General features: G+C 39.4%; 1 protein-coding gene across 5 annotated transcripts in view; it reads left to right on the top strand.

The window, feature by feature from the left end:
- PRRC1 (proline rich coiled-coil 1) overlaps positions 1-27,634 on the top strand; it is a 37,297-nt gene that overhangs the window by 7,713 nt on the left and 1,950 nt on the right. For all 5 annotated transcript variants that reach the window (XM_064437809.1, XM_064437811.1, XM_064437813.1 and 2 more), the window contains exons 3-8: positions 3,658-4,044; positions 5,318-5,475; positions 9,079-9,181; positions 17,468-17,631; positions 18,929-19,032; positions 23,159-23,261. In XM_064437809.1, coding sequence (XP_064293879.1) covers positions 3,658-4,044; positions 5,318-5,475; positions 9,079-9,181; positions 17,468-17,631; positions 18,929-19,032; positions 23,159-23,261 — 1,019 coding nt within the window. The remainder of the gene's footprint in view (positions 1-3,657; positions 4,045-5,317; positions 5,476-9,078; positions 9,182-17,467; positions 17,632-18,928; positions 19,033-23,158; positions 23,262-27,634) is intronic.

Below are 27,634 nucleotides of genomic sequence, written 5' to 3'. Positions count from 1 at the left end.
GGTGCTTCTTATCTAATATGCATCTGACACACAGAATATTGTAAACATTTCTTTATTCTTGAAAGTTTTTTATGAAGTCATGTGGATGCACACTTTTTTAAGGATGTGGGGACAGGGAAATAATACCTTCCACTACAGTGCACAGTTAGATGAGCAGCATAGAAGGGAGTTAAAAACAAGACAAATTTACATTCTTGTAGGGGATAGTGGAAAACTTGGATAATCACTTGGTTTTTAATATTGTGGGTGGTAATCAAAGCGCTTTATGTCATTTTTTAAGAATCATAAGGCCATATTCTGAATACCGAATACTTAAATTTCTGATTATTACATGCATTAAGATTTTTAAGATATTACTAATACATCTGGTATTGTTACCTTGAATCACACCAGTGCAGTGGACTCTGAAGTGGGGTGCCCTTACCCCAGGGGTTTTGCAAGGCAATCCATTGGGGCACAGGAAGAAAATATTAGAACTTCCATTCATGTGTAATCTGAAAAATAAGAAAGAAATGAAGCTTTACTAATATTTAATAAACTGCATGACACTGGTGTTCTCACTCGGTCCATATTTCAGACATTCACTGGTCCTGCAGGAAGAGTGGGTGTGTTCTACAATGAAAGGGGTTGACAGTGGCATTCTCACTTGTTTTCTCACTTTCATCATATTATGACACCTTGCAGTTTGTGTGCCCGCTTAAGTGGATTTATGGATTATATTATCTAGTTTAACTATACTAACCAACACAGAATGGACAAGTTACTTAAAAAAGATTTCCTGCAAAGAAACCACGGGTTGAAAATATTGCTAATAATGCGAGTACAAGCAAACAACAAGAAAATGGAAGAGCTGACACTTCTCTGACTCCTAGTATGAACTTTTTGCCATTACTTTTACCTTGTAGTATGCATAATAATCTAATCAGATCTGAAAAACCTGACAAAAAATATTCAAAAGTTTCAAGAGGACTTTGAAATGTAAATTTACATCCACCATTGTTAACAATAAACATTGCCCTAAGTGTGTATTGTGCCTTGAGATATCAGCTAAGGATAGTGTGAAGCCACTGTGATTAGCAAGACTTCTAAAAACTAAGTAGAACATGAAAAAAAAATCTTTACTACTTTTTTTGGTAGTGTTTCAAGTCATACAGCACTCAGTCTGGTACTTAAAGAATTTCAGTAAACTTAATGATAAATCTTTAGATGCCTCGTTGTAGAAGTCTTACCTAATAGTGAAGACAAAAAGCGATGTATGTGAGGGAAACACTTGTTCTTCCTGACCTGAAAAAAATGTCTGAAATTTGGAAAACAATATGGTGACAAACTAAAATGCATTTGGCAGCAAATACTGTTGGAGGACACACAGAAAGCATTGCTGGAGATTTGAAGAAACAAGTATTATAACAAACTACACAGTGTGGGAGGCTTGCTGTACAGTTGCCTGAAAGTACAGATGTTCCTAACATGTCTCCGCTTGTAGTTTTTGCTAGATTCTGTTTCAGTAATAAAATACAGGAAGAACTACTTTATTGTCAAACACTAAAGGAGGGATGTGCTAGAGTAGATATATCCTCAACAGTAAGTTACTTCTTTAAAAGCAATGTTTTTATTAAAACTGTAAGTGCAGACTCCACTTATGGAGCAGTTGCTTTAACTAGGATAAAAATGGATCCTGGAATAAGGTTACAGAGATGTTGCCACACATGAAATTTATTCACTGCCTTATCCATAGGTAATCTATTGCAGCAAAGAAACTGGAGCCAGAAGTGCACAAAGTTCTATAGGATATCATCGATGTGGTTAATTTTACAAAAATGATCTTTAAATAGTAGATTTTTTTTTAACAATACTTTTTAATGAGATATAGACTAACAATGAAATTTTTTTATATTGCACAGAGTTTTGTCAGTTACGTGGCAGGGTGTTTAAAAGAGTTGTTGAGCATAAAGGTAACATGAACATTTTTCTTTTACAAAAAGGCAAGTCTCCCAGGTTTGACATTTGCTGTGTTGGCAAGAGACTGTCAGCAGTGTGCTACCTAGTAGATACTTAAAAAAAAAAAATACACTCATAATTTGTCCCTTCAAGAGGAAGGTGGCATTTTTAACAAGGAGTGATGCAGAAACTACTTTTTGTAAGAAAGTCATGGTTTGAGAGCATTTTGAAAATGGACATTTGGAAATGTTTCAATCATTATGCAATTATGTGTCCAAAATAATGCAAGTGTCACATATAAAAACTGTCCGATCTGTACACATAAACTTGCAAAGAGAACTTCCTGACCTGACCTGTGCAGAAATCTCATCAGTGAAGAGCTTTAGTGGGTTTTGAATCCATTTGTTGAAAATACCAAAGTGCGAGACCTTCTCATTAGGTTGCAAGAGCAATTGATTGACATCAGGGAAGATGGAGAATTGGTAGCTGAATTTCAAGAAAAACCTTTGCAAAAGTGGTAAGTGGGAGTAGAAAACAAATAGCATAATTTAGTAAATGCAGCCAACAATGTACTTCTTCCATTTGGATCTATGTATTTTTGAGGTGTCTTTTCTAGCTATGACTGCCATTAAAGCCAAATATCTAAATAATCTGAACACAGAAGCAGACCTTCAAATTGCTGTATCATGAGGTGTTAAATCAAGATCTAAAAAATAATGAGGCTTCTTCAATCATATTACTTATGCTAAAAATTAAGAATTGTATTATATAGTATGTTAACCATTGTTAACATACTATATTATATTAATACAATTTTCAGTGAGAGCAGAAAAAATTTGTAAGTAAAAATATTTTTAGATTTTTTCATTCACCTTCATCTCATCCTTTTAAATTCTGCTGTGTATGTTTCATAATATGCATAATATACTAGTATAGTGGTACATGTAAATAATTTATAAATTTTATGTATTTTTGGGGGGTGCATGTTCAAAAATTTTTTACTGATCGGTATGCATGATAAAATTTGGAGACCACTGCATTAGTGCAACTTGGCATATCAGCTGAGTGTCATTGATGTTTAGGCTGAGGCCAGTGAGATGCCTGAGATGATCCAACAGCTTGGTCCTATCAAAAATGGTCATTTCTCGTTTTCTGACTTAATTTTGCAGCAAAACATGGTTTAGAGAGCAGAGATCCAAGGATGAGGTGAGGGCCAGGCTAGAACAGAGAAAGCAAAGGGATTAGGAGGCTGGGTGCCAGGGAAGAGAGATGGCTGCCTGGTGTTCAGCCCATATCATAGAACCATACCTCTGAACTAAGTCCCACCCTCCCAGGTATTACGAGTGTAATTCTTAAAGATGGGCACTCCTGCATTATCATTATTCTTGTTAATTAAGCAGTCACTCAGAAAGAGCAGTACTAGCTAGAAATTTCTGAAGCAGGCTTCAGCTGCTATAAATTGGGCAGTCAAATGTTGGCTTATATTTTTAAGCTTAATACGGTCATGCAAGAAAGAGATGTGGTTTACAAGATACTATCACTGAAAATTGAGCACAGTTGGTGTTGTGTGCAAACTGAAGCAGAACTAAAATTCACTTCGAGGGGAAAAAAGCAGACCAGGTCAAAACTTATTTGTAGAATATCTGAAAAATTATTTAACTGAATCTCTGAGATTAAGGCTCAGCATTTCTAAAATGCCTTTCTTCTCTTTTTTCCTAGCTTTGTCCAGTCCCCTTGTGACACCAAGCCTGTCATCTTCTCGTGCATACTCGCCACCCTTGCCAGCTGGAGTGTCTCCACTTCCTCCTCCTATGATGACTTCAGCTTCTCTTCCACTTGTGCCTTCTGCAACGGTTTCTACTGTTGCACCACCTGTAGCTCCTGCCCCACCTCCTGTTGCCCCTTCAGCTTTTAGTACCCCCATGTCCCAGTTCTCTACACCTCATCCATTAAGCTCTACTACTGGCCCTGGTCTTCCGGCACCTCCCACTGGTCCCCCCATCTCGGGATTTTCCATGTCTTCAACCTATGATATTACCAGAGGTCATGCTGGTCGAGCACCACAGAGCCCACTGATGCCATCATTTTCTGCACCTCCAGTCACAGGTAACTTTTTGCTTGTATGCTTTTGTGTTTGTGAGACAGTGAGGGATCTCCTGAGTGGCTTTTTCCACCACCCTGCTAGAGTCCTGCAAGCTCAGCTTCTTTATTATTCTAGGTACACTTAATTAACATAGCTGCACTCAAGAAGGGAGAGTAGCCTTTAAAATACAGTAATGGCCTAGGACAGAGTGTCCTCTTTAGTAGAGTTCCACTAGCGTTCAGGCTCACAGAAAAATCTTTGAGCGCTTTATTTTTTGTTAACTTGCTCGAGAAAGGCCAGCTAAACATATATACATGTCTTTTGTTTAGATCAGAGAGTCAGCTTCAGCCTTTATATTTCTACAGATTGATATGATGTCTTGGCTGTAATCTCATAATTTTCATATTTTTGTTCTGAAAAGCTGTCTGTAATAAGCTGTCCATCACATGACACCAGCTTCTATTTTCTTGTTTACAGCCACTAAATTACATTAAGACAGCTAAAAATACATACCTTCCATGTAAGCAATTGCTGTAGTTGCTGAACTGATGTCATTTTCTGCTAGTGGAATGGAAACTTGGCTCTTCAACTGCAATTGAGCCAGGCTCTTACTATTATTGGTGATACCTCTTTTAAGCAGTCTGTATTAGGAAAATGTCTAAAAAGACCTACCCGTTGTGCAGTCTAAAAATAACTCTTGATTAAGGCTAGTATTGGAAAATCTGTTAAAAGAAGCTTGAGTAATGGGGCAAAGACTCATGCTTAAATTCTCTGCTGTTTGAGTTTCTTTTGTTTTACTTTAAAATATGCAAAGCTATTCATTTGCTTGCTCCTTTTTTCTATTGCTTCTAATTTCCAGCACTCAGGGTTAGAAAATTTCCTACTTCTCTCTTTTATTTTGCACAAGAACATTCCTCTCTCTTTGTTCAGAGAGCAACACCCATTCCTCTTTTTCCTCTACTGAGGGCTTATTATGAAAATGTGATTACAGTAAAAAGCACCACTGTTAAACTAACCTGCTAAGAAAAAAAAAAATCATTGTTTAATTTTATACATAATGTACAGGCAGTCTTGGTTCTATTAGCAGATATTGTTGAACTCATTTACAGTAGTTCTATCTGCTAATCTTTAACAAGCAGAATTGTTCTGGGCCCTTCAAGAAATGAAGGGAATCAGCCCAGTATTCTTCTATTCTTCCTGCTCATTTTCCTGTTAAACAATTGTGTTACTACAGTACAAGAAATTAAATGCAGTAAAATAAATGAACTCTTGTGTTTTATTTTGCCATTTTACTAGGTGTTTTGGCAGATCCTATTACTCAACAAGCAACTTTCTCATCACCTTTGGCTTCTGGAACTGGTTCTGCAATCACTTTCCCTGAGGAGCATGAAGACCCCAGAGTATCTACTGCCCAAGGTGGAGCACCTGCTGGAGGACTGTGGGGGTTTATAAAGGTATGGGGTTTTGTCTGTTACCCTTCATGAGGAGTTACAGTTTTTTACTGACTATAATAAAACAGTTACTATTTAAATGCATGTTGCTAAAAATACCATCTTTGGCTTCATGTGCAAGGTGGCTGTTTTTAATAGTGGTGTTTGCTGAAACTGTGCATTTGCTCTTCCTCTGTATACAAGAGGGAGAACTACACAAATGTAGGTGTTCTAGGTTAATTTTAGTGCTTGTGATGGGAAGATATTAATACCTAACAGGTTCTGTCATGTGTTTTTAAATCAGGTGATGTTTTAGAACCTCTTTTAAGACCTGAAAGCTGACTTCTACTTCACAGCGAGAAGGCATGGAGTATATAGTGCAGAACCGATACTCCTTCTGTTGTGATCTTATTATACAGATGAAATAAGCAGCAACATCAACTAGTAGATTTTTTTTTTTTAGCCTGTAACCTTTTTGGAGCTGTGACAAATGCTACATATAAGTAGCATCATAAAGATTGTGGCAAAAAGATCTAAGGTCTGTGCACAAATGCTGTACCATCTGCAAGACCAACAACATTTTCTGTACTACCTCATACAAAATGCAAAAGAAGAATGAAGAAGATTGGTGTCCCAATGGGATTGCAGAGTTTTGGAGGGACTTCCAAGCCATTTTGAGCATGAAAAGCTGGGAGAAAAAGTTGTGTATAATGTGGCATACTGAGCCTTCAAGGAATACGCGTCCTGACAATGATAGTCTTAAAGAGCAAAATTAATCCTCCATCAGTACGGTGAGAGCAGAGTTGTCATGCTGCTCTTTTCAAGGAGAGATACTTTCTCAAGATCATAAAACACATCATCTTCCTTTAAGTAATAATGTCCTTCTCTCAGTCATCATATTCCTCTTAAAATTTGCAATAGATGATAATGTTTCAGAAGATATCTTTCTTGTAACATGATTCTGTAGCCCTTTTGAAAGAAGCAGAGTCTGCAGTTGCGAATTAGTTGAAAAGCCAATATCATTCACATTACTTTTGCCTTTATACCTCTAGGATGCAAAAGGTGTCCTATTTCTATTTGTGGAGAAGGTCTGTATCAGTGACTTCAATAATAATATGCAGATTTTGGTTGAAGTATGCGCTCTGTGTGTTCAGTGACATCTTTTTAAGAATTTCATAGGTGCAAGAATGAGGAATCATTAATGACACTGAGGCCCTCAAGTCCTTGTAAGCACACATCAAATTCTGTTTATTAAAGATCAGCCAGAATCTGGGAGACTGGCTGGTAATTATTACAGAAATGCCTCCTGGGTTCCCTGTTGAAGAGCTTATACAGTAATTGCAGCAGTTATTTTTATTCCTATTCTTGAAGTAGTTTGAACTTCCCTTTTTCCTCTAGTGTTCTTAAGACAACACACTCCTTTCATCCAGATTTCCTTCAAGCTAAATAGTATTCAAGACCATGGAAGTCTAAAATTGACAAATTAATCGTCTAGAATCAAATGAATCTGTTTCAGTTCCTTTGCTCTCTCAAAGATGGCTGGGTGGTCTTGTAACAGTTCCAGGATTGGACCTTTCTACATAATGTATCAGAGGCAAAGTTGGATATTATTGCAGTCATTGCACCTGACAGCTTGCCTATTTGACTGTTTGAGCAACGAAGCCGTCCAGGATGTGAATTTTCAAAAGATTTGTGTTTGCACTTTGCTGAAATGGAAAATTCTCTGTTTGAGCAATTTGGATTTCTGTTGACTTATAATTGACTCAGTAGAAATTCCAGACTTACCTCTATTATGGATCACAGTGCTGTGATAACTTCATATTTTGCACTTGTGTAAAATCATGGATTATTTCTCCCTGCGTGTGCTAGGCTGATGAACATAAAGGCATCTTCCACTGGTAGTGGAAGCAACTTCTTGCTGCTCAGGAGCCTGATTATCTGCAGGATATGTATAATGACTTCATGTTAGTTAGGCAGCTAGGCTGCTGATTGGAGGAGTACTTCTTGGCTTTGCATTACTGGAAAGATGCTAGAACTGGAAGTTCCTACTTAAAATGTTTCTGAGGATCTCGTAGCACTAATTCAGTTTTGTTGAAAGAAAGACAAACTTCAAATTGTGAGAGAGCTGAAGGAGGAATATAAACTTCCCTGTTCTTGATGGCATCCTGTGGGTACATGAATAGTCACAAGAGTATATTTGTTACTCAGAGAATGCTACAGTTCAGAAGAGTCTTGCGTTATATTAATGAGAAACAAGTGGCTACAGTGGGCTCTGGCTTGAAAAAGCTTAATTGTGCTAGAGTGAGTGATTGTTTTGTTTTCTTTATCAAATTCTACAGTCAGGCTCAGTGTTCTGCACAGTGGTGAGAAGGGTACCTGAAGCCAATAGTGAACTATTTCAGCTTGAGGCATGGGATAAGATATCATTATTAGTAGCTATACGATTTCTCAGTCGTTGTAGGAGTGTGTTGGGTTTTTTGTTTTGTGCTTTTTTTCTTTATTAAGCTTTCTGCAAAGAAACAGAAAGCATTCAAAGGTTGGATGGGGCTTTGAGCAACCTGATCTAGTGGAAGTTATCCCTGCATATGGCACGGCATTGGAACTAGGTGTCCTTTAAGGTCCCTTCCAACCCAACCCAACCCATTCTATGTTTTATGGGAAAGAAGCTTTGCTGAGCAAAAATTGTTCCGAGATAATTAAAACTACTTGGATTCTGCAGTTTTCTGAAATACTGTGTAGGTGCATTGAGCAAGCACAGTGCTGTCCTGTGTAATGCTTGTCATTTAGTGAAACAAATACAAACATATGCAGTTTTAATATTAGACTGAAAGCAGTGTGTTTACTAAAGAAATTTTATAAAATAATTCTGTAAAATAGTTTCCAGTGCTTTATCTCTCAATGATTCAGCATTGGTATCTTTCTTCTTTCACCCTGGGATCTTATGTGAATTTAAATAAACTTTTGATGAGATACAGACATTCATTAAGACTATTTGCAAGACACAGGGCAGTGTTTATATTTTATGAACTTTTAGGTCTGTCAGCAGCTCCACCTATGATTTGGCTGGAGAACGTAGAACACTTTTCCGGCAATGTTTAGAATCTATTTATAAACTGAGGAATTTTAGCTCAATTGCTCTAGAAATATTAGTTAATAATAGGTGATTCAGAATAGATCCTATTGTCTTTAAAAAGGTTAGAAAAGAGATACTCTTCAGCTTGAGTTGTCTCAGTCTAAATCTAGCGACCTAGTTTGATGTAACCTATAATTAGCATTGAGAATCCACAACTTTGCTAAATGCTCAAGGCTTCTGGTCCCAGAATAGGATTATATCAAGTGTGTTGCCCACCATCAGTGGTGGGGCTGTTTCTGCATTAATGAGAAAAGGGTGGTAAAGACAATACTTGACCTTTATGTTGTAACTGAAAAGTCATGTGCTGATAGTCACGTTCAGTAGCATTTGTGCTGGGGAGTGAGACACAATGGCATTACAAAGTGTAAATGTGGTAAGAAAACACAAAGCAGCTTAATATTTGTTTTTTGTTTGTTTGGTTTTTAACTGTAACATTCTGAGTTTCTTGGGAAGAAAACAGATGATAATATGGAAATCTCTATGCTTAAATTCAGGGTGTAGCTGAGAATCCCATGGTTAAGTCTGTTCTTGATAAAACCAAGCATTCGGTGGAGACCATGATCACAACGCTGGATCCTGGCATGGTTCCATACATCAGTAAGTATTTGTGACAAACTATTAAGTAATACATGTAAATGTTAGAGAGGTCAATGTAATGGCACACTACTTTTGCACTTAAAGTTTGTATATGTAGTGTACTAATTCAAAGTCACAATACTGTACTGATTTCTCAAGTGTATTGTCCGAGTGAAACTCACTCTGGAGGCTGACTTGAGATTAATTTGAATTTTGTATTCTCCTGTAGTTCAGACAGTGGCATAGTAATACCCTTTAATTCAGATTCTAAACGATGAGGAAGTTAAAGAAAAAAAAGTGAAGAGACTTTGGTTGTAATCCCTAAGCTGCATACTATTTTCCCCAACTGTGTCTCTATTTAAGCCTTAGGGCACTGAGTTCAGAAGACACTGTATGTGTTCTGTTGGATCACATGCATCAGTTAAAACAAGCCAAAAGGTAGGCATACTCAGAGAGGCATAGGACAGAGGTATTTCCATAGCTTTTGAGGCTTTCTTTTGACTTTCAGATGTTCCACTTCCCTAGCCTAATAGTATTTATACTATTTTTAGGAAATTCAGCAAACTTGAAGGAGTTCCTGAATCAGTTAGTAGAAATGTTAAAACTCTGAAATGGTCTAATGAAGTCTGAAGTATTGCTGAGCATTAAGCCTGGAAGAGAAAGCATAGCATTTCTATTACAGCTTGAGAATTAATAGGAAGGAGAAGCACTGTGGTATTCACCATTTTTTGTTTTACTAGAGTACATTGCATGTCACACATAACTGACCTGAGATTTCTACTTCACTAAAATGGGGAAACAAAAGATGTAATTTGTCCAGAGTGCTGGTTTTTTTGGCTTTTTTTTTTTTGCCATTCAGCAGTCTGGTACTGCCCTTTCTCTGCATGTAGTAGATGAGGGTGGTCAGGAAACTGACAAGGCTGAGAAGAAACTGTTAAAATGTTTTTTAATTTTGTTTTTCTGAGCTGTTTTTCAGCTAGACCTGTTCTGTGATTCAGCTAACCGCATTGCTGCACTATTTCACTAATTCAGTGGAAAATATGTGTCATAAAAGGGAAAGAAAACCTAATTATTGATTAGTAGTAAATTGTCTTACATTTAGGGGAAAATATCACAGCAGCTGACTAGTGAGGAGGTAGTAGGATATGAAATCAGTGAGGAGGTGTCATGGTTTAACCCCAGCTGGCAGTTAAGCACCATACAGCCACTCACTCACTTCTGGTGGGATGGGGAAAGTAAAAGTGAGAAAACTCACGGGTTGAGATAAAAACAGTTTAATAAGTAAAGCAAAAGCTGTGCATACAAGCAAAGCAAAACAAGGAATTAATTCACTCCTTCCCATGGGCAGGCAGGTGTTCAGCCATCTCCAGGAAAGCAAGGCTCTATCATGCGTAACAGTTACTTGGGAAGACAAATGCCATCACTCCAAATGTCCTCTCCTTTCTTCTTTGTTGCCAAGCTTTATATGCTGAGCATGACATCATATGATACGGAATATCTTATTGGTCAGTTGGGGTCAGCTGTCCTGCCTGTGTCCCTTCCCAGCTCCTTGTGCATCTGGCAGAGCATGGGAAGCTGAAAGGTCCTCGACCAGTGCAAGAACTGCTCAGCAACAACTAAAACATTTTTTCATTATCAACACTGGTTTTAGAACAAATCCAAAACATAGCCCCATACTAGCCACTGTGAAGAAAATTAACTCTGTCCCAGCCAAAGCCAGCACAGAAGGCTAGCCAGCAACTGAGCCAGTATTCGAGAAGAGTAGTGGGATGCAATACGAAGCTACAGTAAGTGTTGATTATGCACAATTTGGTAAACTGTATTTAAGGCTTCTATTGCAGTCATGACCCTCCATTTTAAAATAGGATCTGGCAGTATCCAATGGCTGTTTTGATAGTTTGACACAATATTCATTGGACAGAAAAACATTACCTAGAGGAGGCAATAATTCTAATAAAATGCTTTGCTTGTAAGATTCAGTTTGAGATAACCACTGAATTTGCTTACTCTAAGTTCTCTGAAGTCCTGTTGGAAGGGAAGGCATCTGTATATACCTTAGCCATTAATATATTACCTTTTTTTTTTGTAGTTGCAGGTTGTGGAAATAGGGCAGAGGTTTGTACATTTAGTATATACTTCCTTCTAGAAATATTTTCTGGGATAAAAAAAAGCCATGTCTTCAACAAGTGGCCCCACTTCTGTCTGTTCTCCACTGCTGCAATTCCAAATAAATTTCAGATTCCTCACACCAAAGCCTGAAATGACCAAAGCTTCTGGATAAGGTTGTTGAAAATTCTTTCATCATGTGATCAAATAGTATTTCTGTAGTCTCTTTAAAAGAGCTGAATTCTCTTAACTGGCACGTTGTGAAGTTGTCATCTGAGGCAAGCACCTGGAATAGAAAATTTCTGTCTGCACAGGAAATGGTCACATTATAAGCATAAACATTAATGCTTTTATAACAGAAGACAACAGGGTATCTTAAATTGTATGTCATGAACTGAAATTTCAGTTTATAATACAGATGGTAAAACTAAATTTCATGTTCAAGTGAATTAAGTGAAGCTTAACTTAATGTTACAGCTGTATCTCTGAATTTACCAGGGTATATAAAATTCTTATATTTTAGGTTTTAATATTTCTATATTACTATAGTAAGCAACAGATCTCGTCATAAATTTTTTCTTTTAATGCATGTTATGTCTTTCTTACCCTTCTTTAGTATCTGTGAGGATCAAAGATATGCTTTTGATATATGATGATCCTTAATGCAAAAGAACATGATCTGTATCTGCTGTTGCAATACAGAAACATGGGGCACAGTTAGCATTCTGAAGTCACTATGTAGTAATTTACTAGGTATGTTATGGGTTATTTTTTAGTTGCATTAAAAACTCTTTAAGAGTTTTTCTATCCCTGGGCACTTAAACAAGGCTAACTTCCACAAAAGCCTGCAGCCAATTTTAAGCAATTGTTTACTTATGTTAACTTCATTTCTGTCAAGGAAGAGTCAATGAAAAAAGATACTCTCGATGATTTTTTTTTTTTTTTTAGTCCTGTTGTTACCAAGTGTTTAAAACAATTGCCCAAAGTTCAGTGATGTGTACATCCAATTCCATTCAGTAAAACAATTCATAAACAAAAAGTTTAAAAATAGCCTTAAAACCAAATAGAACGTTTCACTACTGTTCTGTCTGGCATATCTCTGGCAATTCTTCATAAAAAGATGATGTTTCCTGTAACTGAGGTCTGCTAAGTAATACAAGCCAAAGAACAGATTGGTTTTTTCTTTAAAATTTAAGCTTCAGTGTTGTTGTTATCAATGGAGGAATTTTTCTTACATCAGGATAAATACTGCAGACTTTGTCAGCATGTGTAATTAGGTGGAGTGTTAGTGTTTAGAAGCAAAACCAGTGGGCTCTGCTCTTTTTTAAGCGGTACTTAGCATGTTTTTGTAAAGTCAGCAGGCCTGGGAAATTACAAGTTAAAAGGCTGTTTTTTCACTAGCTCGCTACTGTTGTCATAAGAAATGCCCTGCTGGATCACAGAATCACAGTGATGTAGGTTGCAAGGGACCTCTGGAGGTCATCTTGTCCAATGCCTCTCCTTCAGCAGGGCCACCTAGAGGCAATTGCCCAGGACTGCGTCAAGGCAGCTTTTGAATATCTCCAAGGATAGAGACTGCCACCACCCCTCTGGGCAACCTGTGACAGTGGTCAGTCACCCTCACAGTAAAGAAGTTTTTCCAGATGTTCATATGGAACGTCCTGTGTTTCAGCTTGTGCCTCTTGCCCCTGGTCCTGTCACTGGGCACCACTGGAAAAAACCTGGTTCCATCCTCTTTGCAGCTTCCCTTCAGATATTTGTGCACATCAATAAGATCCCCCTAAGGCTTCTTTTTTTTCCAGGCTGAACATTCCCATCTCTGTCAGTCTTTCCTTATAGAAGAGATGCTCCAGTCCAATGGTTCATCTAGATCAATATTCTGTCTTCAGCAGAAGCAAGAAGAGATATGTATGGTAGCGACACCGGAAGGAACAGGTGCACCCAGCCTATTAACACATGGCTCTGTGACTGGTGTCATCGCCACAGTTTTGTTTTTTTTGATGATGGGTTGGCACAGCACCAGGCTTGCTGGTGTCTGATGGGATTCACCTTTCTCAAAGGGGAAAGAGGGTCTTTGCTCATGAGCTTGCAGGGCTCACTGACTGAGCTTTGACTTGAAAGGGGATGGGGTTAATATCAGGCTTGCCTGAGACACACTGAGGGATGACATACCAGGGTTAGAGGGATGGGATGCTAGTGAGGGCATTCAGCCTCTGTCTCTTGAGTTGTGCTGGGTTCACTGGAGCACAGCTGAAGCTGTACAGAGATGAGCTAGGGGCTGCTGAGGTAATAGGAGCCAAGAGGGGAACACCGGTGAAACACCTCAAAGGAATCAAGGGGTGTTCCTATAAAAAGGTGACATGGATGACAGCCCAGTGAAGTGCCTCTACACAAATGAACACAGCATGGGCAACAAAGAGGAGGAGCTGGAAGCCACTCTACTGCAGGAAAACTGATAGAGTTGCCATCATGGAAGCATCGTGGGATGACTCTCACAACTGGAGGGCTGCAATGGATGGCTATAAACCCTTCAGAAGGGATGGGCAAGGCAGGAGAGGCGGTCTGGTAGCTCTTGTATATTAAGGAGTATTTGAATTGTCTAGAGCTTAATGATGGTGATGATAGGGTTGAGTGTTTATGGGTGAGAATTGGGGAAGGCCAACAAGATGGATATCATGGTGGGAGTCTGTTACAGACCACCCAGCCAGGATGAAGAGGCAGATTAATTATTCTACAAGCAGCTGGAAGAAGCCTCACAATCGCTAGCCTTTGTCCTCGTGGGGGACTTCAACCTACTGGATGTCTGTTGGAAATACAATACAATGGAGAGGAAACAGTCTAGGAGGTTTCTGGAGTGTGTGGAAGATAACTTCCTGACACGGCTGGTAAGTGAGCCAACTAGCAGAGGTGCCCCACTGGACCTGTTTTTCACAAACAGAGGAGGACTTGTGGGTGATGTGGTGGTTGGAGGCTGTCTTGGGCATAGTGACCATGAAATGCTAAGAGTTTTCCCTTCTCAGAAAAGTAAGGAGGGGGTTCAGCAGAACTGCCACCTTGGACTTCTGGAGGGCAGACTTCAGCCTGTTTAGAGGACTGATTGACAGAGAACCCTGGGAGGCAGGCCCGAAGGGCAAAGGAGTCCAGAAAGGATGGACATTCTTCAAGGAGGTCATCTTAAAAGGCACAGGAGCAGGCTGTCCTCATGTGACAAAAGACAAGCGGGCAGGGAAGGCAACTGGCCTGGCTGAACAGCATGCTGTGGTTAGCACTCAGAAAAAAAGATAAGTTTATGACCTTTGGAAGAAGGGGCAGGCAAGTCAGGAGGAATGCAAAGGTGTAACAAGGTTATGCAAGGATAAATTTAGAAGGGCCAAAGCCCAGCTAGAGCTTAATCTGGCTAGTGCTGTAAAAGACAAAAAAAAATACTTCTATAAATACATTAGCAGCAAAGGAGGGCTAAGAAGAATCTCCAGCCTTTATTAGATATTGGAGGAAATGTAGTGACAAAGGATGAGGAGAAGGCTGAGGTACTTAATGCCTTTTTTGCCTCAATCTTTAATAGTAAGACCAGTTGTTCTTTGGGTAGCCAACCTCCTGAGCTGGAAGACAGGGACGGGGAACAAAATGGAGCCCCCATAATCCAAGGGGAAATGGTTAGCAACCTGCTATACCACCCAGGCACACATGAGTCTATGGGGCAGGATGAGATCCTAAGGGTACTGAAGGAACTGGTGGAGGTGCTCACCAAGCCACTTGCCATCATTTAACAGCAGTCCTGGCTAACTGGGGAGGTCCCAGTTGACTGGAGATCGGCAAACGTGATGCACATCTACAAGAAGGGCTATAAGGAGGATCCAGCCAGTCAGCCTGACCTTGGTGCTGGGGAAGATTAAGGAACATATCATGAGTGCCATCACGTGGCAGGTACAGGATAACCAAGTGATCAGGCCCAGTCAGCATGGGTTTAGGAAGAGCAGGTCCTGCTTAACTAACCTGGTCATCTTCTATGACAAGCTGACCTGCTTAGGAGATGAGAGAAAGGCTGTGGTTGTTGTCTACTTAGACTTTAGTAAAGCCTTTGACACCCACTTCCCACAGCATTCTCCTAGAACAGCTCATGGATTGGACAGGTGTACTCTTTGCTGCGTGAAAACCTGACTGGATGGCCAGGCCCAAAAAGAGTTGTGGTGAATGGAGTTAAATCTAGTTGGCGGCCCATCACAAGTGATGTTCCCCAGGGCTCAGTGTTGAGGCTGGTTCTGTTTAATATCTTTATCAATGATCTGGACAAGGGGATTGAGTGTACCCTCAGTAAATTTGCAGATGACACCAAGTTGTGTGGGACTGTTGATCTGCTCGAGGGTAGGAAGGCTCTGCAGAGGGATCTGGACAGGGTGGATCGATGGGCCAGTGCCAGCTGTATGATCTTCAACAAGGCCAAGTCTGAGGACCTGCAGTTGGGTCACAACAATCCCATGCAATGCTGCAGGTTTGGGGAGGAGTGGCTGGGAAGCTGCCCAGTGGAAAAGGACCTGGGTGTGTTGGTCAACAGCCAGCTGAACATGAGCCAGCAGTGTGACCAGGTGGCCAAGAAGGCTAATAGCCTGGCATATATCAGGAATAGTGTGGCCAGCAGGAGTAGGGGAGTGATCATGCCCCTGTACTGGGCGCTGGTGAGGCTGCTCCTCAAATCCTGTGTTTCGTTTTGGGCCCCTCACTACAAGAAGGATATCGAGGTGCTGGAGCGTGTCCAAAGAAGGACAATGAAGTTGGATGAAGGCTCTCATGAGGAGCAGCTGAGGGAACTGGTGGTGTTTATCCTGGAGAAGAGGAGGCTGAGGGGGCACCTTATAGCTCTCTATACAACTACCTGAAAGGAGGTTGTAGCGAGGTGGGTGTTGGTCTCTTCTCCCAAGTAACGGGTGATAGGACACGAGGAAATGGATTCAAGTTGCATCAGAGGAGGTTTCGGCTGGATACTAGGAAATATTACTTCACTGAAAGGGTTGTCAGGCTTTGGAACAGGCTACCCAGGGAAGTGGTGGAGTCACTGCCCCATGAGGTATTTAAAAGACATTTTGATGTGGTACTTAGGGACATGGTTTAGTGGTGAACTGGCAGTGTTTGGTTTACGGTAGGTCTCAATGATCTTAAAGGTCTTTTCCAACCTATATGTGTATTCTGATTCTGTGTGTAAATGACAATAGATCTGGTGACTTCTGTAGTCCTTTCTCCGTGTACTCCTCCATCATCCACAGCCATTGGACTAAGGATGACAAGAGGCATGTCCATACCTATTACTTTTAGTGCCTGGACATTTTGTCCATTAATCTGTCCTTTACACTTCCTGATGCAATTTACTTATGCAGCTTTCTCTGTGCTATGCCGTGTTTGAAAAAAGTTTAAGCTATTCTTAAGAAAACTTGTCACAGCAGGGACAAGTTTTATGAGATGTTTTTGCACAAATTTTTTGACAATAAAAATGATCCAGCTGTGATAAAGACAGATTTGATGTATAATTGAGCTCATCAATCTTTTGTGGTAGCTTTAGATTTCTTTTAATTTGAGAACTCCGTTGTTTTTTCTAAGAAAAGCTTTGTGAAAACTCATCCTTCTTTATGGAGATACTGCCATATGGAAATCATTCAGAAAGAGTTAGGACTTTGTGGTTCCCTAGATATTTAATATCTAAAAATGGGATAAAGCTGTGGGGAGGCAGACGGGCAATAAAATGACACAAATTCACAGGCCAAGGATAACAAGAAAGTAATGCAAGGCTTTCTTTTAAAGCTTATGTAATTTGACAGATGTTCACTGGATTTTATGAACTTCATCTGTGTTCTTGGTCTCTCTCTTAGGGAAGAGTTTGTGTGTCACACCAACATTTCTTACCACTTCTGAGAACACCAGGAGTTATTCTACTAAATCTGTGAATTGCCATCTTAAATGAGTGGTATGCTTTTTTTCAGGTGCTGAACAGCCGTCAGTTCCTGTTGTCTGCCTTTCATCCACAAATCGCTTAGCTATTCATCTAACTTTTGCTTCCTCACTTAAGTTACTTCTGCTTCATGAAAGGACTTTTGTACAGTGCCTGCGAAAGGAAAGACCAACTGAAGCATACTGTTAAGATGTAGAATGTATTTGAACTAGCTTACAATGGGAATGAGAAAAAATACGTGTGCATATATATATATTTTACAGAAACTGGGGGAGAACTGGACATAGTGGTTACTTCTAATAAAGAGGTGAAAGTCGCAGCAATTCGAGATGCCTTTCAAGAAGTCTTTGGAATGGCTGTTGTTACTGGAGAGGCGGCGCAGTCTAACATTGCACCACAGCCTGTGGGCTATGCTGCAGGTTTAAAAGTAAGTTGATATATAACAATACTAAAGTACCTTCAGTGCAAAGAGAGAGTGTAGAAACATTCACTCAGAAGACTCTGATTTTCCATTAAGGGAAGTTCAATTTCCTTTTTTTTCTTCTTACTGCCATCTGGATCATTATATCAGTTTAAAGCTTCTTATTGAAATAGTTCTTGGGGTTTTTTTTGCAAACACATTCACAAGAAATGTATATTTATGTCAGTTTTATTGCCATCACATCTATCATACATAGTGAAAATACTGTAGTTTCAAAGTATATCAGGCATTTCTTCTTAGTCTGTTACTAGCATACCATGTTGGGAATGTTAGAAAATAAAACAGACTGAAACTGCGTTCCCCCTTCATTCTATAGATCAAAGACAGTTTGATCAACACTTGTCAGGGATTTTTCTGAACAGATCTATGTTGCTTTCAGAAGTAAGAATCCACTGTGCAGCCTTACAAACAGCTGTGCTGGCCCAGAAGAAGGGTTAGGGTTGTCTCTTGAGATTTTAAAAATGTATGTGTTTGTCAGGTGTACCTAGGTGCAACCACCTCCTTGGACAGTAAGTAAAAACCCTGGAAACAACTATTTCATATTCTGTTTCTTAAATGTAAGCAAATAATTTACTAATTAAAAAGGAAGTGTTTTGTCCTAACTGCTGTGGCAGTGTTCGCAGCTGAGCAAAGCCTATCCTCATAGCAATATATTAGCTAGTAGAATTTTATACTGAGGTAAAGGAGGAGAATATATATGTTCTGTTACCTGTTTAGCTACTGCCGTGTAATAGGAGTAGTATTTCTATTACAACCTCAGAGTGATAACAGGTTTGGAGCAAATGACTCCTACATCTTAACTGGATAGGTACCACAACAAAGAGATTCTCTCCCTTGGTATGACACAGCTGGTCTAAAGCTTTTAAAGGATCTAAATGCAACAAATCTAAAGCTGCGAAAATGTCAGTTTGAGTAACAGGAATATATTCTGATGCTTTAATAGTGAAATTTGGCACAGTTACAGTGTAGGAATTCTTTGTATGCTAAGCTAGGTCTTTTTCAAGGAAAAATAATAAATATTTAATTAGTTTTATCACAGTTTTTGTTACTGTTTGGGATTCAATTATTCCTTTTCATGAGTTTTGTTTTTTGTTTTTCTAATGTTAAAATAAGAGTAATTTTTCAAAGTCATATTTTGTTTAACATAAGTATGTTTTAGAGTTCTTTTTGCATTCTTCTGTAAGCATTGTATTATGTGGTGATTCAAAGAGAATGTTGTCTAACAGCTTTTGTTACTGTTTAGGGAGCCCAAGAAAGGATAGACAGCTTGCGTCGGACAGGAGTAATACATGAAAAACAGCCTGCTGTATCAGTAGAAAACTTCATTGAGGAACTGCTTCCTGACAAGTGAGAACTTTAAATATATTCCTGGAAGGGGCGGTGGGAAGGGGAAGGAAATATTCTTTGTTGACTCAAAAGGGCCTATGTAGAGTTGCGGGTAGTATCACTCTGAGCAGAAGAAAGGAGAGAGTGTGTCTTCAATATTGCTTTGGCAGACTTGATTTTGATGATGATCAGCTTTTTGTCCAGACATCTTGAGACTTTAATATCCAAAATCCTTGTCAGGTTTTTCAAGATTCACAATATAAAAACACAATGAATTTTTACTGAACTGACAAAACTAAGGAGCTGTAAAAGTTGAAATTTGGCTAGTAGTTTGCTCACTTTGTGTGCATATTCTCTATCTTTCTCTGCAACTGTATTAGTTTCAGGAGGTATTCTGGTATTTGTAGTAATATTATTTAACAGATAATGTTATCTGTTTTGCTTTCACTGAGAACGTGCTTACAGCATTTAATTTGCACTTCACAGACATAATAATGGTGTTTTCAGATATGCTACTACTTGATGCTTTTTGAGAGTTCTTGAAGTAGCTTTATAATTGATTTCCAAAACATTAAGGACAATGTCATGTTTTTCTTAATGTAAACTTAGATACTTTTTTCCTAATGTTTGCATTTTTGTTCATGTGATGGGCTTTGATTTTTTTTTTTTTTTTTTTAATGCATACTCTGCTCTTGCTCCTTCTCTAAAGGTACATTTAGTATCCTTAGTGGAAGATGGATGGTGAATTTTCTAAAGTAAATAGAATTAGGAAATGTTTTAATTTTTGTTTAGTAATTATTTCCATCTAGTCTGATTTAGATGTTTTATCATATTTTCACCAAGGAGTATCTATGACAGTGAGATCTCTGTTTCAAAATAATTGCTGTTCTTGTCCTATGAATTTACTCATTCCTAAATCTGAAAATGTTGCTTACTTGACATGGAAAAGCTCCCCCAGGTCTGCAGTGTTACTGAAAGGAATGCTAACTCTTCTGTCCGCACGTTACACAGCCCAAGAATGTCTTGATCTTTGAAATTAGTTAGAGTAGAAACAAAGAATAACTTAATGCATACTTTAATTTTTATTCAGTAGGCAACATTGAAAGCTTCCTTGCATGCTTTCATAAAAGCAGTTTTAACTGATTTTGGCCGTTGTTTTTTTCTGCAATGAAATGATAGGTTGTGGTACTAGTAATTGATTAATTGGTATTCTGAAGTGAGCATTGTGCTGTTACTGTTCTAATATGGGGGATGTGGTCAGTGTTTTGCTGATATTGTTTACCATACTTGGGCATGTCCAAAGGAGAGGAGTTTACAAGTAACCACCCACCAATACTAAGAGCTGTGCACCTATCACTTAACAGATCAGTCACTGCTCACAGCTGAACTTCTCAGCTGTCCTGAATACTATTTGCAGAAAAGGTTACAAACTCTTTTTTTATGTATTTTACGTTTCAGACTCTTAACTCCTTTCCTAATCGGGAGCAAATTATCTTTAACCATGATGTTTTCTCAACAGTTGGAAGTGAAGTAGTCCTCTGTCACAGACCATTCCAGTGCTCTGTTCCCTGCTACTAATATGATGCAAGTGAAGTACTTCTTCCTGTTGTGCTCCACTAAACTCTTACTTATGTGGCCCAGCCAGTCATTTCTTAAAATTGGAGTCTTGCATTTCTTTTCACAACATCCTTCCTTCACATGCTTTAAAGAATAAAATACAATTTATATGTAGACAAATGTATAATACATATGAAACAGCAACTACAGTAAAATTTTCCTCTTGAAATCTTTTATGATTCTTGGCTTGATTTTGTGTTTGTGCTTTCCTTAGAGTATGTTTCTCCTATGGCAACTCAACTGTAAAACTGTTGTAGGAGTTGAATACAATGAGGTAGTGATGATGCATTGCCTTTGGTCTTATTTGGATCATGTCAGTGGTGTTAGTTTGATAGGGAGAAATGATTTAATGTTTTTGCAAGCTAGCTAGAGAACCATTTTGCATACTGCTTCAATAGCCTTTACTGTGTCTGCTATAGCAAGCACCATCTTTTCTGAAAGGTGCAGAAGTGTTTCTCTGAGTAAATCATTTAAATTAGTCTTACAGGATTAAACACACCAAAAAAATCTTCTGAATATAGAACATGAATTATATATAGATTTTTTTTTCAATCATTAGGGAAGCTTATCTTAATGAGAAACATTCTTTCAAAGATTGAATTAAAACTGCAGCATAATAAATATGGCCAAAAAAATGTATCTGCACACATGTGCACCCCACCAGGTGCCTTTGTTTCTTCAATCTGTAATATTCAGGTGTATTATATATTTTTATGTATATTACATATTTTACATGCATGCACATGCACTATACCTTTATATACAAAAAACCTTGATATGCAAATTTTACTTGAAAAATAGAATACAGAATCACAGGTGGGAAGGGACCTCAAGGATCATCTAGTCCAACCTTTCTAGGAAGAGCACAGTCTAGACAAGATGGCCCAGCACCCTGTCCAGAGGACTTGTGAAGGTGTCCAACGTGGCCATGTCAACCAGTTCCCTGGGGAGATTATTCCAATGGTTGACTGTCCTCAGTGTGAAAAATTTTCGTGTGGTGTCCAGTCGGAACCTCCCCAAGAGCAACTTGTGTCCATTCCCCCTTGTGACTTTGTGTAAAAAGGGAGTCTCCATCTTCTTTGTAGCTACCCCTTAAGTATTGGTACATGGTGATGAGATCCCCTCTGAGCCTCCTTTTCTCAAGGCTGAACAAACCCAGCTCTCCCAGCCTATCCTCATATGGCAGCTTCCCAGTCCTTTGATCATCTTGGTGGCCCTTCTCTGGACCCCTTCCAGCCTGTCCACATCCTTTTTGTATAGCAGAGACCAGAACTGTACACAGTACTCCAGGTGTGGCCTGACAAGCGCTGAGCAGAGTGGGATAATGACTTCTTTATCTCTGCTGGCGATGCCCTTTTTGATGCCACCCAGCATCCTGTTGGCCGCCTTGGCCACAGCAGCACACTATTTGCTCATGTTGAGCTTCCTGTCCACCAGGACCCCCAGGTCCCTTTCCACAGAGCTGCTCTCCAGCCAGGTGGATCCCAGTCTGTGCTGCACTCCTGGATTATGTTTTCCCAGGTGTATGACCTTAACACTTGTCCTTGCTGAACTTCATAAGGTTCTTGTTGGCCCACTCTTCCAGCTATCCAGATCTCCCTGCAGAGCAGCTCTCCCTTCTGGAGGGTCTACTTCCCCACTCAACTTGGTGTCATCAGCAAACTTCATCAGGCTACACTTGATCCCGTTACCCAGATCACTTATAAAGATGTTGAATAACATTGGGCCCAATATCGATCCCTGGGGGACTCCGCTAGTGACAGGTTGCCACTTTGAGAAAGAGCTATTTACCACTACCCTTCGCGTGCGGCCTGTCAGCCAGTTCCCCACCCACTGCACAGGTCACTTGTCTAGGGCATAACACATCAATTTCTTCAGGAAGAGACTATGGGGACCGTATCAAAGGCCTTGGAGAAGTCCAGGTAGACAATGTCCACTGCCCGCCCCATGTCAACCAGGCAAGTCACTTTGTCATAGAAGGCCACCAGGTTTGTCAAGCACAATCTGCCTTTAGTGAAGCCGTGTTGGCTTTTCCCAATCACGTGCTTCAATTGACTTGTGATGGCCCTCAGGAGGATTTGTTCCATAACTTTCCCAGGGATTGAGGTAAGGCTGATGGGCCTATAGTTACCTGGATCCTCCCTTGAGCCCTTCTTGTAGATAGGTGTAAGATTTGCCTTCCTCCAGTCGTCTGGGACATCCCCCGTTCTCCACGACTTCTCAAGGATTATGGAGAGTGGCCTCGCAATGATGTCAGCAAGCTCTCTCAACACCCTTGGGTGGATGTCGTCAGGGCCGATTGATTTGTAGGGGTCAAGCTCCTGTAGTAGGTCAAATACTAACTCTTCCTTCACTGATGGTGGGTGTGTGTTTGGTTCAATTGGAACCAAACACTTTGATGAAACTCATTATTACATTATTACTACATTTTTTAGTAGTTTGTAAAATGGTCATAATTCAACTGCCAACATGTTTTTCAGTTGAGTGAAACTCAGTACTCAAAAGTAAAGTAACTTGCACGTCATTGCAGGTGGTTTGACATTGGATGTCTGATTATTGAGGATCCAATTCATGGAATTCATCTGGAAGCTTTTACCCAAGCAACACCAGTGCCTTTGCAATACGTTCAGCAGGTGAGTTTTCAGTTTTCTTACCAATGTTGGATTATTGGTTGAGACATAAGGCTTAAGTTGTAATTTCATTTATGATGTCAGTTCTTTCTGGCAGTTGCTCCACTTCAACGTTTTTCTTTATGAAATGGGGATAAAAGCTGTTTATTGAGTGAGTCATGTTTGTGCATTATGTAAACATCTTCAGGCATTTGTGGCAAAGCAGTTCTTGATCAAGAATCTCATTCTGCAATACATGGCACTTGGAAGCACTAGTTTTACTTTTCTATTAACGAACTGAAAAATATTACAAGAAGATATTAACCAAGAAGAAATTAACCACAAAGTACTCCCTCAAAAAGGAAAAACAACTTTAATCATTGAAATATTGTCATCATTCTGGTTCAGTGACTCAGAATTAACCCTCATGAATCTTTACACAGATAAAATAAGGTGTGGAAGGAGGTCTTTGCAGCTTAAGTAATGCACTAAGCAACTGCGCCAAGGAAGTGCAGTAGGCACTGTTATCCATCCGAAGGCTTCGTTTCCTTTCCTTAAGGTACTTCACATGTGTATTGGAGTTTCAGGTAATGCCAACAAAACCATGTAATAGTGAAGTGTCTGTGTGCATACATGTACACATTAGAAATTCAGTGAAGTTCCTTACACTTCATTTAGGCCCAAGTTCATAAATTGACCTCTTACCATTCAGCTTTTAATAAAGGTCATAAAGCCTCGGTATTTATGTTGCTAATTACCAGCAAACAGACAGCATACTGTACTGATCAGTATTTTGAAAACTCATTCTTAATAAATACATAAAGGATACCCCTTCCTTAGATCTGTGCTAGGGCTTAATTATGCCAGGAACATATAAACTCTCACCTAAAAGGCAAGACTGATTTCCTCTTCTGACTGTGCTTTTCTGACAAGGATGTAAAATTTCTGAAATGGAAAGATTTAAATCTTGGAAATATCATGGTTCATCCCATTGAAAATAATGCAGTACTGTGCAGTTTTTAGATACCACCAATAGAAGTTTTTCATGAGATTGTTTACATTTCTTTGGGCACGCACTGGAAATTACTCCAAACTCCAGTCACTGCATGTTGCCTGACAGCAGATGTGAATCATATGTTAGTTAACTCTGGTCTGAAAATTCTTTTTAAATAAATGTTTCCATGTAGAATTTTAAAACAAAACTTTGGGGGTTTGATCGGAGGAAACAATTACTGTAACTTCTTTTTTTCCTAGTACCAGTTCCAATAGAGTGAACATTCGTGGGATTGGTTTTAGTTCTTATTTTTAAGAGTTCTTACAACTTTGAAAAGCTGAGTCGCAAAAGGAGGAATATTGCTGTCTCTCCATAGTTTTCCAGAATGCTTTTCAAAAAAAAGTGGAGAAAGATGTGAAGCTTCAAGAAAAAAATGTTAATTAAGCAGATACAACTTCATTGACTAGATGAACTTTAAAGGTCGTTTCCAACCCAAACCATTTTATGATGCTGTGAAACTAGGCACAGCAATGTGAAGTCACTACTTAAATAATTACCATATTCTCTATGGAGCACTGATACGAACTAAGTGATTTTTTTTTAACATAATACACAATAGGTGTCTTTAAATTTTGTTTTGCAGAATATTCTCTGTGTTGTCATTTAAAAACTATAGTTTTTAAATATAAATATAGCTTTTAAATATAAATATAGTTAATAGCTTAAGTTCTTGAGTATTTTTTTTTCTCCTAGGTAAATACACTTTGTAACTTTGAAAAGTAGTGTTTATCTTGAAATAGCAGAAAATGTTCTTGTTTTAACTTTTATGCAACCCATTTAGTGTATAGCTTGGTGTATAATACAGATTCAGTGAATCTGTAAGCCTTTAAACCTGAAATAGCTCAAATTCTATTTTATTTAAAGCAAACTGCTCTTGTATATACATCAACAGCAAACTATGGCTTTTTTTCAAACCTTTTTCCCTAGTCTTGCAATTATATATTTTAAGTTAAGCTGGGTGGAAGTGTCAATCTGCTGGAGGGCAGGAAGGCCCTACAGAGGGACCTGGACAGGCTGGATCGTTGGGCCGGAGCCAACGGTATGAGATTCAACAAGGCTCAGTACCGGGTCCTGCACTTGGGTCACAACAACCCCACGCAACGCTACAGGCTTGGGGAGGAGTGGCTGGAGAGCTGCCTGGAGGAAAAGGACCTGGGGGTGTTGACTGACAGCCGGCTGAACATGAGCCAGCAGTGTGCTCAGACAGCCAAGAAGGCCATTGGCATCCTGGCTTGTATCAGGAATAGTGTGGCCAGCAGGAGCAGGGAGGTGACAGTGCCCTTGTACTTGGCACTGGTGAGGCTGCACCTCGAGTACTGTGTTCAGTGTTGGGCCCCTCACTACAAGAAGGATGTCAAGGTGCTGGAGTGTGTCCAAAGAAGGGCAGCAAAGTTGGATGAAGGGTCTAGAGAGCAAGTCTTATGAGGAGCGGCTGAGGGAGCTGGGGTGGTTTAGCCTGGGGAAGAGAAGGCTGAGGGGAGTCCTTATCACTCTTTACAACTACCTGAAAGGTGGGTGCAGTGAGGTGGGGGTTGGACTCTTCTCCCTGGTAAGAAGCGATAGGACGACAGGAAACGGCCTCAAGCTGCACCAGGGGAAGTTTAGGCTGGACATTAGAAAAAACTTCTACACCAAAAGGGTTGTCAAACATTGGAAGAGGCTGCCCAGGGAGGTGGTGGAGTCTCCATCCCTGGAGGTATTTAAAAGAAGGGTAGATGAGGCACTTGAGGATATGGTGGACTTGGCAGTGATAGGTTAGCGGTTGGACTCGATGATCTTAAGGGTCTTTTTTCCAACCTTAACGATTCTATGATTCAGTGGTCGTGAATCATTGGGCTATTGGCTGTGTAGGTGTAAGAGTTGTTCCCTTTGTTCCCATGATGTGTCTGCTAGAATCAGGCTGGGTTTCTCTTAGGGGAGTGCAAGAAATGTAGATTTGTATAAAACCAGTCCAATATCTTTAAGCAAAATCTAGTTTATGACAGGATAAAACCCAGCAATTATATAGTTGTATTTCAGACTAAGAACAGAGAAGAAATATGTGTTGGAGAGGCAATATTATTCATAGTACAAAAGATTTAACTAAAAGCAATTACGTTCCTCAAACTTCTTGCTAGCTATGTGTTTTATTGTTCTGTATATTGGAAATAGTAGTAAAACTGTCTTCATAAAATAGATGTTCTTTTGTTAATGTCTTTATCAATGGCATAGAGTGTTCTGAGCACATAATATGAGATTCATGGCTGTTCCTAACTAAATATTGCTTGATTTGAGGAGGTAAAAAGGTGGATTTGAGGGCTTGTTTTTAGAACCTTTTTCTGTTAAGAGACCAGGTGTCATCTTAACTTTTGCTGAGCCAGAAATTGCAACGATGACGGGAGACTACTGCAAGGCTGGTTTTTAAAATTTTATTTGAACTTTACTGATTTATAGCATTAAAAAATATCAATTAATTTATGAAGTTATGTGCAACTGTGGATCATAGTGGAGACATCATAATCAGTATTCAGTCCCTACTTGCAGCTAGGTGCTTTCTTATCTACTTCTTACTGCCAATATCTTTGGGCTAATAAGGAAAATTTCCTGCTCCTTTGCTTAAGAAATCCGCCTTTTATCTACCCCTTGATAATAACAAGTTGATTTGCTATTGGACCAGACTGCATATTCTAACTTATATGTGCTGTTGTTGTTGCAAGACAGTAGTTTTAGGAAGGCTAGCACATACTAATGGACTTTGATTTGCTGTACATGCACTGGAAACAGACTAGCTCAAATATTTGTCAAAGTAAAATCTGTGTGAAGAATTGGACCCAATGTGGAATGCTGTGAAGAACTGCGTGATACTAAGAGCCGCCTTACTGAGGCTAAAAATCTTCTAACCTTCATTGCATGTGACAGTGGCTGCAGGTGGTTGCCTAGGACGAGCATCAGACCGGATAAATGCAGTGGTACCTCCCCCACTGTTTCCCTTCTGTTTAACTTCAGGGAATTACAGTATGAAATCCCTCTGTGACCCCTCATGCATATAGCTCAGTCCTTCATTTCTGCCAAGCTCAGCTTTCTTCTTGTATTTGGCTACTTCAGACGGACATGTCAACTGTTTTTAAAACCTTTGGAGGGTAAGAGTCATTGTATAAATATGTGTAGTTATTGATTCCATCTGTGAGCTACTTTAAAAGAGAGATCTACTTCCTGGTAGTGGCAGAGTGTCTTTACTCTCTTAAGCATCGTATTTTAGTTTTATATGTTTCAGATGTCATTTGGGTCACGATACATCCAAATCCAAAAAGTATAGTTGACCAGGCAAATTATGGAGGAGTCTGAAATTTGGATTCTGATACCC

Source organism: Phalacrocorax carbo, chromosome Z (genome assembly GCF_963921805.1).
Source record: "Phalacrocorax carbo chromosome Z, bPhaCar2.1, whole genome shotgun sequence".
Lineage (NCBI taxonomy): Eukaryota > Metazoa > Chordata > Aves > Suliformes > Phalacrocoracidae > Phalacrocorax > Phalacrocorax carbo.
The sequence above is the reverse complement of the archived record's forward strand: the minus strand, read 5'-3'. Positions and strand labels throughout refer to the sequence as shown.